This window comes from Cydia amplana, chromosome 13, assembly GCF_948474715.1.
Source record: "Cydia amplana chromosome 13, ilCydAmpl1.1, whole genome shotgun sequence".
Classification (NCBI taxonomy): Eukaryota; Metazoa; Arthropoda; class Insecta; order Lepidoptera; family Tortricidae; genus Cydia; species Cydia amplana.
In genome coordinates this window covers 11,664,100-11,678,674 of record NC_086081.1, presented here as the reverse complement: position 1 = coordinate 11,678,674, position 14,575 = coordinate 11,664,100, and the positions used below count along the sequence as shown (strand labels likewise).

Below are 14,575 nucleotides of genomic sequence, written 5' to 3'. Positions count from 1 at the left end.
ATCCCCGGGTTTGTGACGTCATCTATGTCTATCCCTTACGGGGGCACGCGGTAGGCCACATCTATAGAAATACTACCATCTATGGTATTAATTTTGTATTAAGCAGAAACGTCTGCGAACGATGCTATTAAGCTTCGAAATAGGTAAATTAAAAGTGGAAAAATTCACTGTCCTGTAAGAGCCTCCCTAGGGCTCATATATGGTGGAAATATTAGCTGAATTGGGTGCGGTCTTTTTCACTTTTAATTTATTTCGAAGCTTAATTTATCTGTAGAATGTAAGTATCTAATCTACGTATAATCGTTTTCCTCGGAGCGGCGACGTTCTACACACATGACACACATCAAAGTTTGCGTATAAAATGTATATTCCGGAACTAGGAAGCAAAACACGAGATGTTATCAAATGTGACGGTCAAGCGTCCAATCGCTGACGGCGGGGCTCAGCCTTGGGCGCTGGGCGGGCGGCGTGGGGGCGGCGGAGCGGGCGCCGGCCAGGGCGGCCGCCGGCCAGTGCGCGCCTGCCCCGGTCCGACACTCGACGTCGGCTCGTCCACGAATACACACTATAAACGACCAGTTATCTATCGGTAAGGGAGTGTTACCTAAGCTAAAGTGTCGCAAGTAAGTCTAATTGTAAAGTGAATCGGGACCTGTGGACGTGACCCCGTTTTAGATAAGAAAACGTCATTCGAAAACTGTGCCGATTTCGAAACGGAACTGGATTGCTCGAGCCAAATGTTTTGTTTTCGTCCGATTTTGTGTAGAAAAACGCCCGGTTTTAGTGTGTAATTCAATTTTAATTTTTTATAAATGAAAACAATCACATCAAAGATTTAATCTTCTTGATCAAATAACGCGAAGGAGTCTTAAGCATCAAGAAAAAATCGCGTTGAAAACGCTTATCTCCATCCGGTCTGTGAACGTACCGGATTCTTGTTGCGTTTTAAACGCTATATATATATTAGGTACTGCTCCACTAAGGTGGTGTATGTTTAGTTTTTTTCAACTGAAAATTTCTAGTATTTTTGCTGCTATCATGCCAGTTTGAAAATTCTTATCAAGACGGTGTAGTTTTTTCTTATACTTAACTTCAAATGAAGATTTTTAAATGCTTAAAAAACTCCGGACATGACATGTTTCAGTAACCTGGCTCGTAATTTCAGATTCCCGAGTGTCTGGTACTTATAAGTCGGATGTCTCGATATCGATGCACCTGTGGCGCGAGAACACGATACCATCTATTTCGAGGCGCGGCGCGCGCGCGCCAAATTTGCGATCCCGCCAAATAGACGCCCTGTGTATTTTTGTAACCGTTTCACAACCGCACTGTTAAGTACAGTAAATTTGGATTTGAACGATTCAATCACACGCATACTCCAATACAACACAAAGTAGTGTGATATTATTGTTACGGTTTTTTGTTTATTTTACTGATGTAATTTTCTAAGGGAAATCAAAACGAATGAAAGTATAACTAGTTTTTAGGTATGTGATGCTTCCTGGCTTTTTATAGCCATACAATTGACATTGACCTTCATTCTTGACCGAAAATAAAATAAAGTATCAGTTCGTGACTCATTTGACACATTTAAAAAGGAAGTGATGATCGATGATGTAGCTAAGAGCGTCCCAGACATAATTATTTGTGTCAACAACTTTCTTTTAATGTAAAGCTAACTTTATTAACATTATTTGATAGTTTATTAACGCTATACGATAATAATAATTAAGACACATTAAATTAATTATTTCTTAAACATGATTAACTCGAATTTGTTTACATATTTAATTAATGTACAATAGTTTATTATTGTTCAATTTTAAATCATAATATTTTTTTAAATTCCATAGTCAAAATATCCGTAGAGCCTTCTTGCATGTCGCGTAGAACCCTAATTTCGTAGAAGCGTAGCACTTCCGTAGTCGGCTACGACGAACTCTTTCATTACACAGACGCGTATTAGATAATTTTACATAATATGCGTTGGAAAATGTTAAAGTAATTAATAGAAATGTTTTCGTAGAATATAACTACAAAAAAAAATTCAATCAACACTCACTTTCACTCGATGTCGTCGTTACGGGTTACAACAGACAGTTTTACATCTTACAAACCGTTTGCGAGCGGTCTTCATCATATGTCCAATAATTCTTATACATAATTAAGATAAGATAATCAATAAGTAAAAGCTTTCAACCATAACATACTACATGGCACACAGTTTACATTAGGTAGCGGCATTCTTCAAGAGCACACTGGATGCTTCCAGACCCGCTAGTATCTGTTGCACGTTTCGACTCGAGACTGATGAATGGCGCTGCCGTTCTAAATTAGAACCAATGACGTTGGTTCCGTGTAATAATCCTGCGAATCCATGGTTATGGTTAGCATTACTCGACGTGAGCCAAAAATACTTGCTTTACTGTCCATTTAGTTAAAGTTTACGGATATTTCCGTAAGTCTAAACACTTTTATGGCTCAATGAATACGATCAGTGCATACGAACGACGTGAGGGATAAACAAATGAGAATTGATTATGTTTATGAACGCAGAGTATAATTAAACACCAAGTGCTCGTTTATGAGATTTCAAACGTTTTATTTAGCAATGTTTTGAAGAATGTCTCGTTCATCTTTGCGTTTATCCCGATTACATCCTCGGTTACCTACTGCTCCGGAGCACAGGATACATTTCTAAAATAACAATCAAATGAAATACCTACATGTTTAGGCTAGGTAACAATAATATATGTGTGTTAATGCGATGTACCTATGTTACACCTGGTATCTGCTGCAATTTAATGATAACAATCTTAACTTGAGAATCCAAATGACAATCCAAATCCATCTTGCTCAATCCTGAAATAAAATCTAAACGTTTTAGCGAGCCGCATAAGTTTGTCATCGCGCTAAAACCGGAGTTTACGTAATCGAAATTGCGGCAGGCCGCTGACTTACCCGCGGAGAAACTCGCTGCAAGGTCGCCACAATCTCGAAAATAACCGAGCGATGAGCAGACATTCGTAAAAACGAATTTTCAAGTTTCTCCTCGACACGGCGAGTTGGCGGCGGCCCAAATAGACGGGCTCAGCGGCTATTTGCGGCCTCGCGACCACTCCACGTCATTGCTCTATTTACGAGAAACGAGCACGGTATTGTACTCAAGTATGTCACCTGTACACAGACGAATACCCAAATCGCCACACAAGGTTAATGACTGAAAATAACCCATTCATCGACATAAACAAAACACACTTCAAACTGCTACATGAAATGATTTCTATTTGTTGCAGACCACGAGCACGACATAAACCATCAAAATGTTTAAAAATCATTTAGAAATGATTGGCAGAAATGAGACGGCATCGAAGAAAGCCAGATTTTGGCAATCCTTCGTCCGATCTCTTAAAGGTAAGTTCTTGTAATTACTTAGACTTATAACTCTTTCTTGTAAACAACCACCTTTAATATAATTACAGTATATTATAGCAATACTATAACCAACCATCGCTAAACAATCATACATAGGCTAAATTGGTCTGTAGGAATGCTTCAAGCAAACACGATTAATAAGTATAGGAAGTACATAGAGCTTCAGATAATGTTTTTCCATGTATGTGCATTTGTAAGCACGTGACAGTTCCATCCATAATGCATGCTCGTACTATTATCAACAAAAACTTGACTTATTTATGCATTTGTAAAACAGGGATAAAACATATATTCACTTACTGAGGCTCGTAAAGTTTTATGAATAAGGGGGTAAGGCTTTAGGTAGTAGAGACTAACTTTATCAATGTAAGATTTATAAGTATTTTTTAGTTTCCTTTCCTTTGTATTAATTAGATTCGGATAAAAATGTCAAAGAAGGATGTGAGCGTGACATACAGGGATTTAACTAGTTCGTAAATCGTAGCCCAGTTCAAAATGTTCAAATTGTGGCAACCAAAGGTGTGAAAGCAAATTACATCACAATCATCACAAGTCAGGATATGTACTTAACTTTGTTCTAGTAAGCCTTTTAACAACGATCACTTTCGAATCATCAGCAAACATCATCTTAAACGAATTATCAGAACAATTTATTGATAGCATATACCTATTGTCTTAGGATCGGAAGACATCAGAGCTGAGGAGAGGTACAGGCCCACACGCCGCAGCGTGTTCCCCGAGCTGACCTACCCGTACACCGCCTACAAGTCCATCTACGACGACCCCGTGGCCGCTGCCGAGCGCATCAACGTGCCTGGCTACCGCTACCTGCCCGTCCACCGCGAAACGTACGGCTACTCCCCGCGCGCCATCTACGCGCACAACTACCCTCGCTCCCTCGACCGATACAGGCCAGGTTAGTAGCTTTATTGGGCACACATCGGTAGGTGAAGGTGAAGATGCTTGTTGGTGTCTCTGTAGTCGTATTTCAATAGTTCATTTGTCAAGCGTTCGCAGTCTTTTCGGCTGTCGTTCACTACCACGGTAAGCTTGCTAGGAAAACGTTATTTGAAATAATAAGTGATGCCAACAGGAATCTTTAACTGAAACCAGTCTACCTGAATGTAGATAAAACATGGTGATACATAACACGAAGCTTGTCAATCATTTGTCGCGCTTTCACTGTGTAGTATTTACTTACGTTTCTGAGATGTTAAAAGAGCAAAATACTTCGGCAATTTATCAGAATAATAGGTAACATATGGCACTACCTGAATAGGTAATAAAGTCTTAAGAAAATATACCTTTTTACGTATATATACGGTGGAAATTAGATTCATAACTATCATGCAAAAGGATTAACTATCGATTTCCACATTAAAATATCTCGTTGTCAACGATGCGTTACTATCGGCTCGAAACAAAAGGTCAGACTGTATGTAAACACGTCCAACACGAAAATAGAGCTTGGTATTGAAGTGATGAAAGATAACCCATTTTCGATACAGGAAGCTGGTAATTGATTGGCAAGTGCATCTTAACAAGCAATAATACACATTCGGTATTTGGCAATCGACACATTGTCTTAACACTATTTATCTTCTGAAATTTTCCGATCACATTGATGGGAGGTTATTCTAATCGTAGATAAACAGACATTTTTAACAAACAATTTTCAACTGTACAAAGCTTTTGATTGTAAGCTTGCTTGAGCAATTGTATTAACCGGCCTAGATACCAGTGGCGGCGCGTCAAACATATCCATAGGCAAGCCGGGGCTAATTTGGCTTACATATTTCGTTTACAACTCTGCTCAAAAGTCCAAAAACAGGCAAGCCGGTGGGAATCGGCTTTTGTGGACGCGCCGCCACTGCTAGGTGGAACACACACCACTATTAACCAAGTCTATTAGTACACATTGGCATTTGACTTTAATTGTTTCAGCATAAAACATCTACGGCCAGTAATATTGTAATTTGGACCATCATTTACGGGCGCCGCATCACTTTGTTGTCATTTTTGTGACTTCATCTTGAATTGGAATCAACTTGTTATTTTGATATATAATTAACATTCATTTAAGTACTTCACGTCAAATAGGTGGCTGTTATGTTACAACGCAAGACCATTATAATATATGAGGTAGTCCTCTATAACATTGCGGGTTATTCTGCAGTTAATATTTTAATTTGTAAATAATTTATAAATAAATTGTTGGAAATTTCATATTGAAGCGAAACCTGCCGAAGGCTCGAAGAGACAATAATACAAAGGATCGATTAACACTACATGGAAACAACATAATCACAGACATATAAAACAATCCGCTCTTAAAATATTGGATCAATGTTTCATCTACTGTTCATACGTACATTTATAATGTAATGTTTATAGGTACGTTATTTTTGTAGTTTGGTAAATGTCAAGAGTCACAATGTCGAACAAGTTGTCCGTTTCATTTGCTGATGTGATCGCTTCGCCGGTTCTACGTGATAATACATAATATAAATGTTGGCATTAGATGTTTGCTTGCCGTTGCATTTTACATATATTTATGCTATCATGGCTAATAATCGCATGTGTCATATTATATTAGAAATCACCTCTTATACATAACAAAACTTCACACATAATAATCCATGTATGTTATATCGACCTCATTGTTTAGGTATATCTACCGATCTTCTAGCATTTGTCAGGCGGCGCATTTTGTTTATCAATAAATCCTCCTATTTATGTAAATATATTATTAATGCCCTCCATTATTATTGTAACATGTATTTCCATGGATGTTGAAGAGGTGAGTTCTACTTTGCTGTATATATTTACGCACAGAATTTCATTATCATTTATTCTAACGACGCATATGCTGTGAAAGCCGTACTAATTTTCTATATTTTATTTATGTACCCACATCTCCATATAAAAATGGTACAAACAATCTTTGTGTGTATTTTATCTCAAATCTTAAGACTTTTGAAAGTGACTTTTTTACAAACTTGCAGCACCAAAAAAAATCCAGCGTAACTTCAAAGTCCTACTCAAAGGACGCCCTATTAAGAGTGTGTTTTGATAGAACCTTCTTCTTTGTTTACGTTTTGTTAAACTTCCGTTTGAATAATAAGTTAATTTGTGTCCAGTGTACCATGTGCCGAGGCGCATCCGACGAGGCGTCGATCCCTTCGACGCGCACAAGGCGTGGCAGGACCATCTTGACCGCCTGGCCGCCATCGACCGCCTGTACCCCTCCCGCTACGGTCTCTACCTCAAGGACCGGGCATACCCCATCACCGACCTGAGCGCCCCCGTCGTCGACCCCCTATATCCCAAGAGCCTGAAAGGAATCGAATATGAACCCGACAACAAGCCTCACTGGGGATCAGGTAAATATTACTAAACAACTATATGCACGACACGCCCTAGGTTAAGGCCTAGCTGCACGCGTTAGCCTCGACGACGATCGACCTGGGACGGCCGCTGGTCTTAACACTTATTATTCGAACGAATATTAGACATTCCAGCTTATGTTGCGCGGTCGTCCTGCGGAGTTTTTGCGGGTAATGTGTAAAGCTGACATTAGAGTAAGTTCCGCCTCAGTTAGACTGTTCGTTTATTAACAAGAAAAATCCATGCCAAATCTTTCTTGGTGTCTCGGAAAGACCGATTACATTGTTGAATCACAAACAGACTAACTGTGGTTAAGGTTCTGTTCCACATTATGGGCTGTGGTACGACGCCTGATATTCGTATCTAGTTGGATGATTTACTAAGATTGTATTCAACTCTGGATGTACAATGTACACTTGTAGGTACAGTCGCATCGCAGTGAATCATGTGGAAACAGCATATCGTTAATACTAAAATAGCGACTCCGTTCACTTGTTCGATTCGATCACCATTGAATCTAATTTGAGCTGAATGATAAAGTCCGCATTAATTTAAGAACATTATATAAATTTACAACAGTGTTATGATCGTATCTGATTATTTTTTATATTAAATCCCCATCAATAAAACATTTGTAAAATAGAAAACTCGAAAATATTTTTGTATTATCATTGTAAACTAGTTCATCATTTTGTCAGTAAGTTTTTAAACAACTTGAAAATGCTTTTGTTAATGTACATACCTCAACACACCATACAATACATTTATTCTATAGTACAAAACTTTATTACGTTAACTAACCCGAAACGAATTTGTATTAAAACATAAAAGACCAACCCGTGTTTTGATTTAGTAGTTTTAGTACCTTCCAAATTACATTAATGTAAACACTTAGCACACAGTAAACGAACAAATGTCTACCAAAAAGAAGAGTTCATTAGTCAATATATTTAACTTAATGCAATTAGGTAGTTGCTGCCTACACACTGTATCAAGCACATGCATGGAAGCTGCATTGTAAAAAGCTATTTGCATACAAAATTAAATTTCAAATTTACATTTACGAAGAACAACTACACTCAGAAAATATTTAATGATTGACAGTTAAATACCTATTACCTACATTAGAAACCTTTGGTATACTGCATTTATGGCAAAGTTCCCGACTCCTCAATATCCTTTGTAACGGGAAACATAAAATTCCAGCTATTTTTGCTCTCATACCTTGTCTCTGAGCCAGTGATATTCTGATCGGTACTGACTGTAAGACTTGCCATGAAGGAGCGAGCCCGGAGCGGATATCGGACGCGTTCAAAAGGGATCCCTTTTTCGCTGAAGCCGAAAAATGGGTGGATTTTGATCGCTCGCTCCGAGGGATGTCACCCACACCCGTGAAGCCGAGGATCAGCCCCCCGAGGGACTGCGAAGTCGCTTACGACGCCGACGGTAAGGGCCGCAGCCACCCGACCACTCTGTACCTCGTCAGCTCCCCTATCTGAATGCTCCTAGTTGAGAAACTTTACAAAACAATTAAAGATTAAGTCCTGTTGAGTAGATAGTTGGTTTCGCAAACAATACCCGTATACATGCTTCCATTTCATTAGTTAGATATAATATAAATCCTTTTCCCGGGTACCTAATCTTAGTGAATGAGACCCCAAGACATCTTTATTCTCGTTATTTATTCTTCTGTAACGTATACATCATTTTATCCTTCGAGTGTATGTGTTCTTTCAAAGGAAAATGTCTGCTATCAGCATAACTTCAAGCATGATGCATGCACACTCATCTTAGGTGTAAGATCCGATCAGCATGCGAGTCCGCAAACGGGATATCATTACAAATATTTATAAATATCTTCTTCAATGAATGATCACTTCAGCCATATTGGTTTCAGCTTAACCATGGCATGTATACTTACATATAAGGCTTATTGGCTTGTAACACTTGTGGGCGATGACGAAGTACAAAGTGTGTGTCTGTGCCGTTACTGACGTGTTGTGCCGCGGCGTGTAGGTGCCCCGCTGTACACCGCCGGTGGAATGCGCCGCCGGCCGTGGGCGGACATTTTCAACCCGAGCCCCTCCCTGCCGATCCAAGCGATCACGAGGGACCCCTTCTGGTACGACTGGCCGGAGCTGAAGCCCCTCGCGCGGTGGAACCGCAGCCCTTCCTACATCCGGGACTCGTATCTGTCGCCAGTGAAACGCACCTTCCTCTGGGACAAGCACCCCATCAGGCCGCTAGGTTAGTGGCCCGCTGTACCTATATACGCAAATCACGCAGCTTGCCAAGAAGCTGTAAAAAGGCCGCTAATGCCGAATCGTTCATAATTAATCAATTATTTACTGTGTTGTCCGAAGCTGAGTTTTAAAGATCTTTTTATATCATGGCAGATTTAATGGTCGCTGACGCACTCACCGTGGGTGACCTCAGCAGCACTATGCCCTTCATGCATAGTCTATAAAGTACAATCAGGTATCTGGCGATGAGATTATGGAGTCTTGCAACAGCATTTTTTTAGAAGTAGTACCTTTCTAAGAGCAATATATACTATCTATACATGCCCTTATTAGATAGAATACTCTTGTTCCTATTTTCCTGCACCTGAAAAACCTTGAAGAACAAAGGTTTGCATTTTGACTGAGTAGAAATCAACGTTTACTTAATATCATTGATAAATATACACACAACATATCAGTCGCCAGTACCTCCCTATATTCCTAGTTTCTGTTTTTTTTTCAATTAATGGAACCTGTGTTTTATGGAAATCATTAGGTACCTATGAATGCAGTCAAAACAGTGACTTGTTATTCACTTTTCCATTTACCCGTACAATATTCACATATCCATTTACATAAAAGTTCACGTTAACTTTACCTACCTATTAACTGCATCGAAATATGTTTGGGGTGATAACATCCTATAGAGTATAGGTAATAAGCCAGTGCTTACTGTATTATTATCAAACAAGTTCAGGGATTTTAGATAAATTATTTAATCTCGTCCACAATTTTCATCTGTACGCCTATCTGTACGCCGCACGCCACGGTTGCCACAATGGGTAAAAAAACTTTATATTTTCCATATATTTGGCCTAAAGGTTGACTGGTAGAGAATGCCGTGTAGCATTAAGTCCGCCTTTTGTCACTGTATATTTTTTCTGTGCAATAAAGTTTAAATAAATAAATAAATAAAAATATTTTTGCACGTAATATAAAATTTACTCCACGTTTAGAGATAGGAATTTAGGAATACATATTAGATAGCAAAAGAATACAAACTTTTATATCTTTCTTTTTGTAAGGTCATGTATTCGGGTACCTAATGTTGGGGAATTCCGAAAATGGACTCTAATAATAATGGAATTACCCGAATACACTATTTTAAATGCAAATTGCGAAATAACTTAATAAGTAAAGTAACGTTTAGATTAAACATTTTAGAGCAAAGATAATTGTTCTCATTTATCTCCAATACGGACTAGCCTTACTTAAGTAATTTTCATTGAATGCTCTATGTCTCTGTTGGTGAAAAATCATATGTAAGAAAATAGGGTATGCACTATATATTATAAGCAGTGGATGTAGCAAAAATTATTGGCCGGGAGTTTAATTATGTATTTAGAGACTACAAAATGCTTTAAAAATATATTTTTTATAAACATAAAACACCACCGGTAAAAACGGTGGACTCTACAACAACACGCCAATCAGGAATAAATAAATAAATAAATATTAATGGAAATTTTTACACAAGTTGACTAAGCCCCACGGTAAGCTCAAGAAGGCTTGTGTACGATACATATGTATAATATACAAATACTTAAATACATAGAAAATAACCATGACTCAGGATCAAATATCTGTGCTCATCACACAAATAAATGCCCTTACTGGGATTCGAACCCAGGACCGCGGCTTCACAGGCAGGGTCACTACCCACTAGGCCAGACCGGTCGTCAAACACAACACATAGGAATAACATTATGATTATATGTTTCTTTTTCAGCTGCTGCTTACAGTGTTTACTAAGGAGCTAACCATCGAACCTTCTACTTTAAGAATATACCTATGAGTACATTATACAATTTTTATAATAACTATCTACATAATAATCGATGTTTTATGCGTTGACTATGTTATCGAAAAAATGACAACATAATTAAGTAATATTCATAGTCGCATTGCAATACTAAATTTTTAGTATTGAAAACTAAATATTTACTTAATTAAAGATCTCAAAGACTGCTATAACATAGTCACTGCCGCGGAAATAAAAATATTTGTTACACAAATCTTGTTTTTATTATTAAATTATATTTTTATGTATTTTCAAAACCAAAAAAAAAAGCTAAATAAACACTAAAATACAATATATGATTTACTTCCTCCCATTCCTAATTCCCCCAAAGGCTGTTATTTAAAGATATACTAGTTCTTTTTGTCAGAGGTGGAGGTAATCCTCATTGGATACTCCAGCCAGTGGCGGATTTGCAGTCTTTGCCGCCCTAGGCTCCAGGCCTTGTAGCCGCCCCTTTCTCAGCATCAGCACCCATCATATTGACGACATTTAGGTCAGGCGACGAAAAGGTGTAGAGGGAAATGCTTGGGACACATTTTTAACTTAGTAACTCTATTTGGACTCGTTAGGAGGTGAACATATCAAAAGTCCCCTTGAGCGGGGGTAGGAGGGTTTGGTTGAAGGTCCCATTTTTCGGGTTTTTGCTTATTATATCTCAGTAACTATGCGTCCTTGTGACAAATTCATTATACAAAATCAAAGCTAATTAAATTTGCTACAAGTTTTATACAGTCGAGTCAGTCGAGTTTTTCGATAGGTATTTTGTTTAGTTTTTGAGAAATCCTCTCTCTGTAATTTTGCATTAAATTTCCTTCAATACATAATATGTAAATATTTACGGTACAACTATGTACGTACAACCTATAAGATTTTAACAGTGTATTCCTGTAGGGCTAAGATGGTCGGTTTTTTATGATATCATGCCTGCCACGTTCTAATAAGTATGTAAGTGCGAAAGTGACGCATAACATGACAAGTGATAAAAATGCGACCATGATATCGCCGCTGATCATATTTAATTTAAAGACTAAAATGTCTTATAAACTTTTCTGGAACTCGCCTAGTTTCTGAATTATTACCAATTAAAAAACAAAACATCTAAAATGCATTTACGGTGGCGATGTTGCCACTATGCGACGTAGTCTACATATTATCCTTATTGATAAATGTCAGAAAGTAGTAACGCTTTGCAAAAAAAAATTGGTTTTACGAAAAAAAGCAAATACTTATTCATTTTAAGTGACAGTTTTACCAATAACACTTACTTTTTATGTACAAAAACATTCAAAAAATCTAAAAAGAAACATAAGAAAATCTTTTTTTTTTGCCAAAATTCACCTATAAACACTCATATAACATTTTTTTCCTTATTTTGGCCTCCAGCGAATTCCAGAGAAGTTGAAAGGACATTTTAGTCATTTAATATGATCAGTAATAATAAACTGTTAAAATTTTTCGGGTTCCTTTCCTCGTCAATATTATTGAAGGAAATTTAATGCAATATTTCAAGAGCCACTGCGAAATCGACGCCACACTCGCGTTCGGGGCTTCGCGACGCGATTCGCGCACAAGTGTAGAGGGCCCTCAAGATATCGAAACACTTGACTGAGTAAAACTTGTAGCAAATTTAATCAGGTTTCATTTTGTATAATGATGATGTTTGTCGTTAGAACGCATAGTTTCCGGGATATAAGCGAAAAACCGAAAAATGGGACCTTCAAACCCCCCTGTTTCCCCGGCTCAGCAAGGGCTACGGCCGGGGACTTTTGATATGTTCACCTCCTAAGGCTCCTAACTAGTTCAAACAAAGTTACGAAGTCCAAAATTGTGTTCCAAGACTTCCAAGCATTTCCCTCTATGGGTACCTTTTTTGAGAATTCGTTGCCTAATTTTGAATTATTTCTTGTTATAATCAGCGAAATTTTTGTCACAATTTGCCGCCCCTAATATCTCGCCGCCCTAGGCTCGAGCCTACTGTGCCTTATGGGAAATCCGCCACTGACTCCAGCCCGGTATCCGATAGCATGCCCGACTCGGCTGTACTGGAGATTTGTCTCCCGGCCGCATACGGACTAAACCCCTCCATCCTGTATAGTGTCTTGTTGCCAGAAACTCGGCGCTATCGGTATACGCGTTGGTTCTGGGTGTGTAGCCGTGTGTTCCGGGAAAGATAGGTAAGTAAGACCGAGACCGAGATACGAGGAATAGGTACACGGGCGAGTTCAGTCCAGATGAGATCAAATTAGTCTGAAGTGGCTTCTAACGTAGGGCTATGATGGTCGAATTTATCATCCGTATAACCATCGTCACGTTCTAATAAGTGGGTAAAGTGCGAAAGTGACGCATGACATGACAGGCGATAAAAACGCAACCATCCACGCTAAGTATCAGTGGCATATAATAAAACGTTTCGAAAGATGTGACAGGTTTCTGTTCTGTAGTTAGACTTTCAAGACATTATAGGTAGATGATCAAACTACAGAAGAGAACCATACATGTATTTTACAGTACATATATGATATGGTGCTACTATACTGCACTAGTGCGATAATTCGCGCCTTTTTCTACTGACAAACTTGTTTTATAAAACCACTCGTGTGATGTTTTATGAAACGCGCTGAAAGCGAGTGAAACCCACTCTCTTTCCATGGGTTGTGAAAATAACAAACAACTGAGTACCTATTTAAAAAAATATGACTATAACGGTTAGGTTAGATTAAGGCGTGCGATCCGGCTCGAAGGACCAAAATTGGTATGTATCGGAGTGATGAACTGGTGAATTTGATTTGAAAGTAAAATATGTATGAAGCTAGATAATAACAATATATTAATCTAACCACGCCAAAGCGCACGACTACATCATGGCGACAGTACCTAGTGACTGGCAAGTACTTATGTGGTGGCGTGGCGCATCAAAAATATTCTCAGGCAAGCCGAAGCTACTTTGGTTTTTCTTTTCTTTATGAGCTTTGGAAGAATGCTTAACACTCTGGAAATTAGCCGATTGAATATCGAATTGACGCTACTGCTATTTAAGAATGTACCTATCTGGGGACACAGCCGCCAAGACGAGTTTAATCTATGAAAGCCTAGGATCTAGTAAATGTGCCTATTTATTATATTTAGGATTATGGACAATTCCTTCCTAAAGTTTTAGTATGCAAAGCTGAACGAAAAATGTATAATTATTATTGTAATCTTTATACTAGTCTAGTAAGTACCTACTAATTAAGTTATCTACTGGTACTGGTACTCACTCTCTGGCAACTACGGGAGTCATCCTATGTTTTGCTTATTCCATATTTTGGTACCATGCATGCTCAATTTGAACTTAATTTTCATACCTACTTATCGGCATCTTGTGGGTAGATATACCTACAGATCGATTTTAGTAGAGCAGGGGTTGGGTTGACAAACTATTGGAAAAAGAGACAACCACAGTAAAAATCAAGTTTTAGAAAATATTAAAGGGATATTCCTGTAGGAGTTGTCTTAAAGAGCCGCAAGTGCAGTTCCAAAGAGACCCACAGTTCCAAGAGGTTCCAGGCTGGAGAGCCGTGGTTTGCCGATCTCTTTAGTAGAGCTAACTTTTCGCTTTGGGCTGGTGGATTGAAAAAAAATTGAGTAGGCCTCTGCAGCAACAGATTAAATAATGGAATGTTGCCAAGAG

General features: G+C 38.4%; 1 protein-coding gene across 5 annotated transcripts; it reads left to right on the top strand.

Annotated features, from left to right (window-relative positions):
- The first annotated feature begins 430 nt into the window (after window positions 1–430).
- On the top strand, window positions 431–11,199 carry LOC134653578 (uncharacterized). 5 transcript variants are annotated; one of them, XM_063508972.1, is made up of 7 exons: window positions 431–589; window positions 3,297–3,414; window positions 4,115–4,351; window positions 6,576–6,818; window positions 8,104–8,268; window positions 8,839–9,073; window positions 10,847–11,199. In XM_063508972.1, the coding sequence occupies exons 2-7, from the start codon at window positions 3,324–3,326 to the stop codon at window positions 10,854–10,856; spliced, it is 981 nt and encodes a 326-aa protein (XP_063365042.1). In that variant the 5' UTR covers window positions 431–589; window positions 3,297–3,323; the 3' UTR covers window positions 10,857–11,199. The 5 variants fall into 5 exon arrangements, with proteins under 5 accessions (XP_063365042.1, XP_063365040.1, XP_063365043.1 ...); XM_063508970.1 differs by lacking the exon at window positions 10,847–11,199 and adding an exon at window positions 9,219–9,369 and having other exon boundaries at window positions 8,839–9,069; XM_063508971.1 differs by lacking the exons at window positions 431–589; window positions 10,847–11,199 and adding exons at window positions 601–623; window positions 9,219–9,370 and having other exon boundaries at window positions 8,839–9,069.
- The last annotated feature ends 3,376 nt before the right edge of the window (window positions 11,200–14,575 follow it).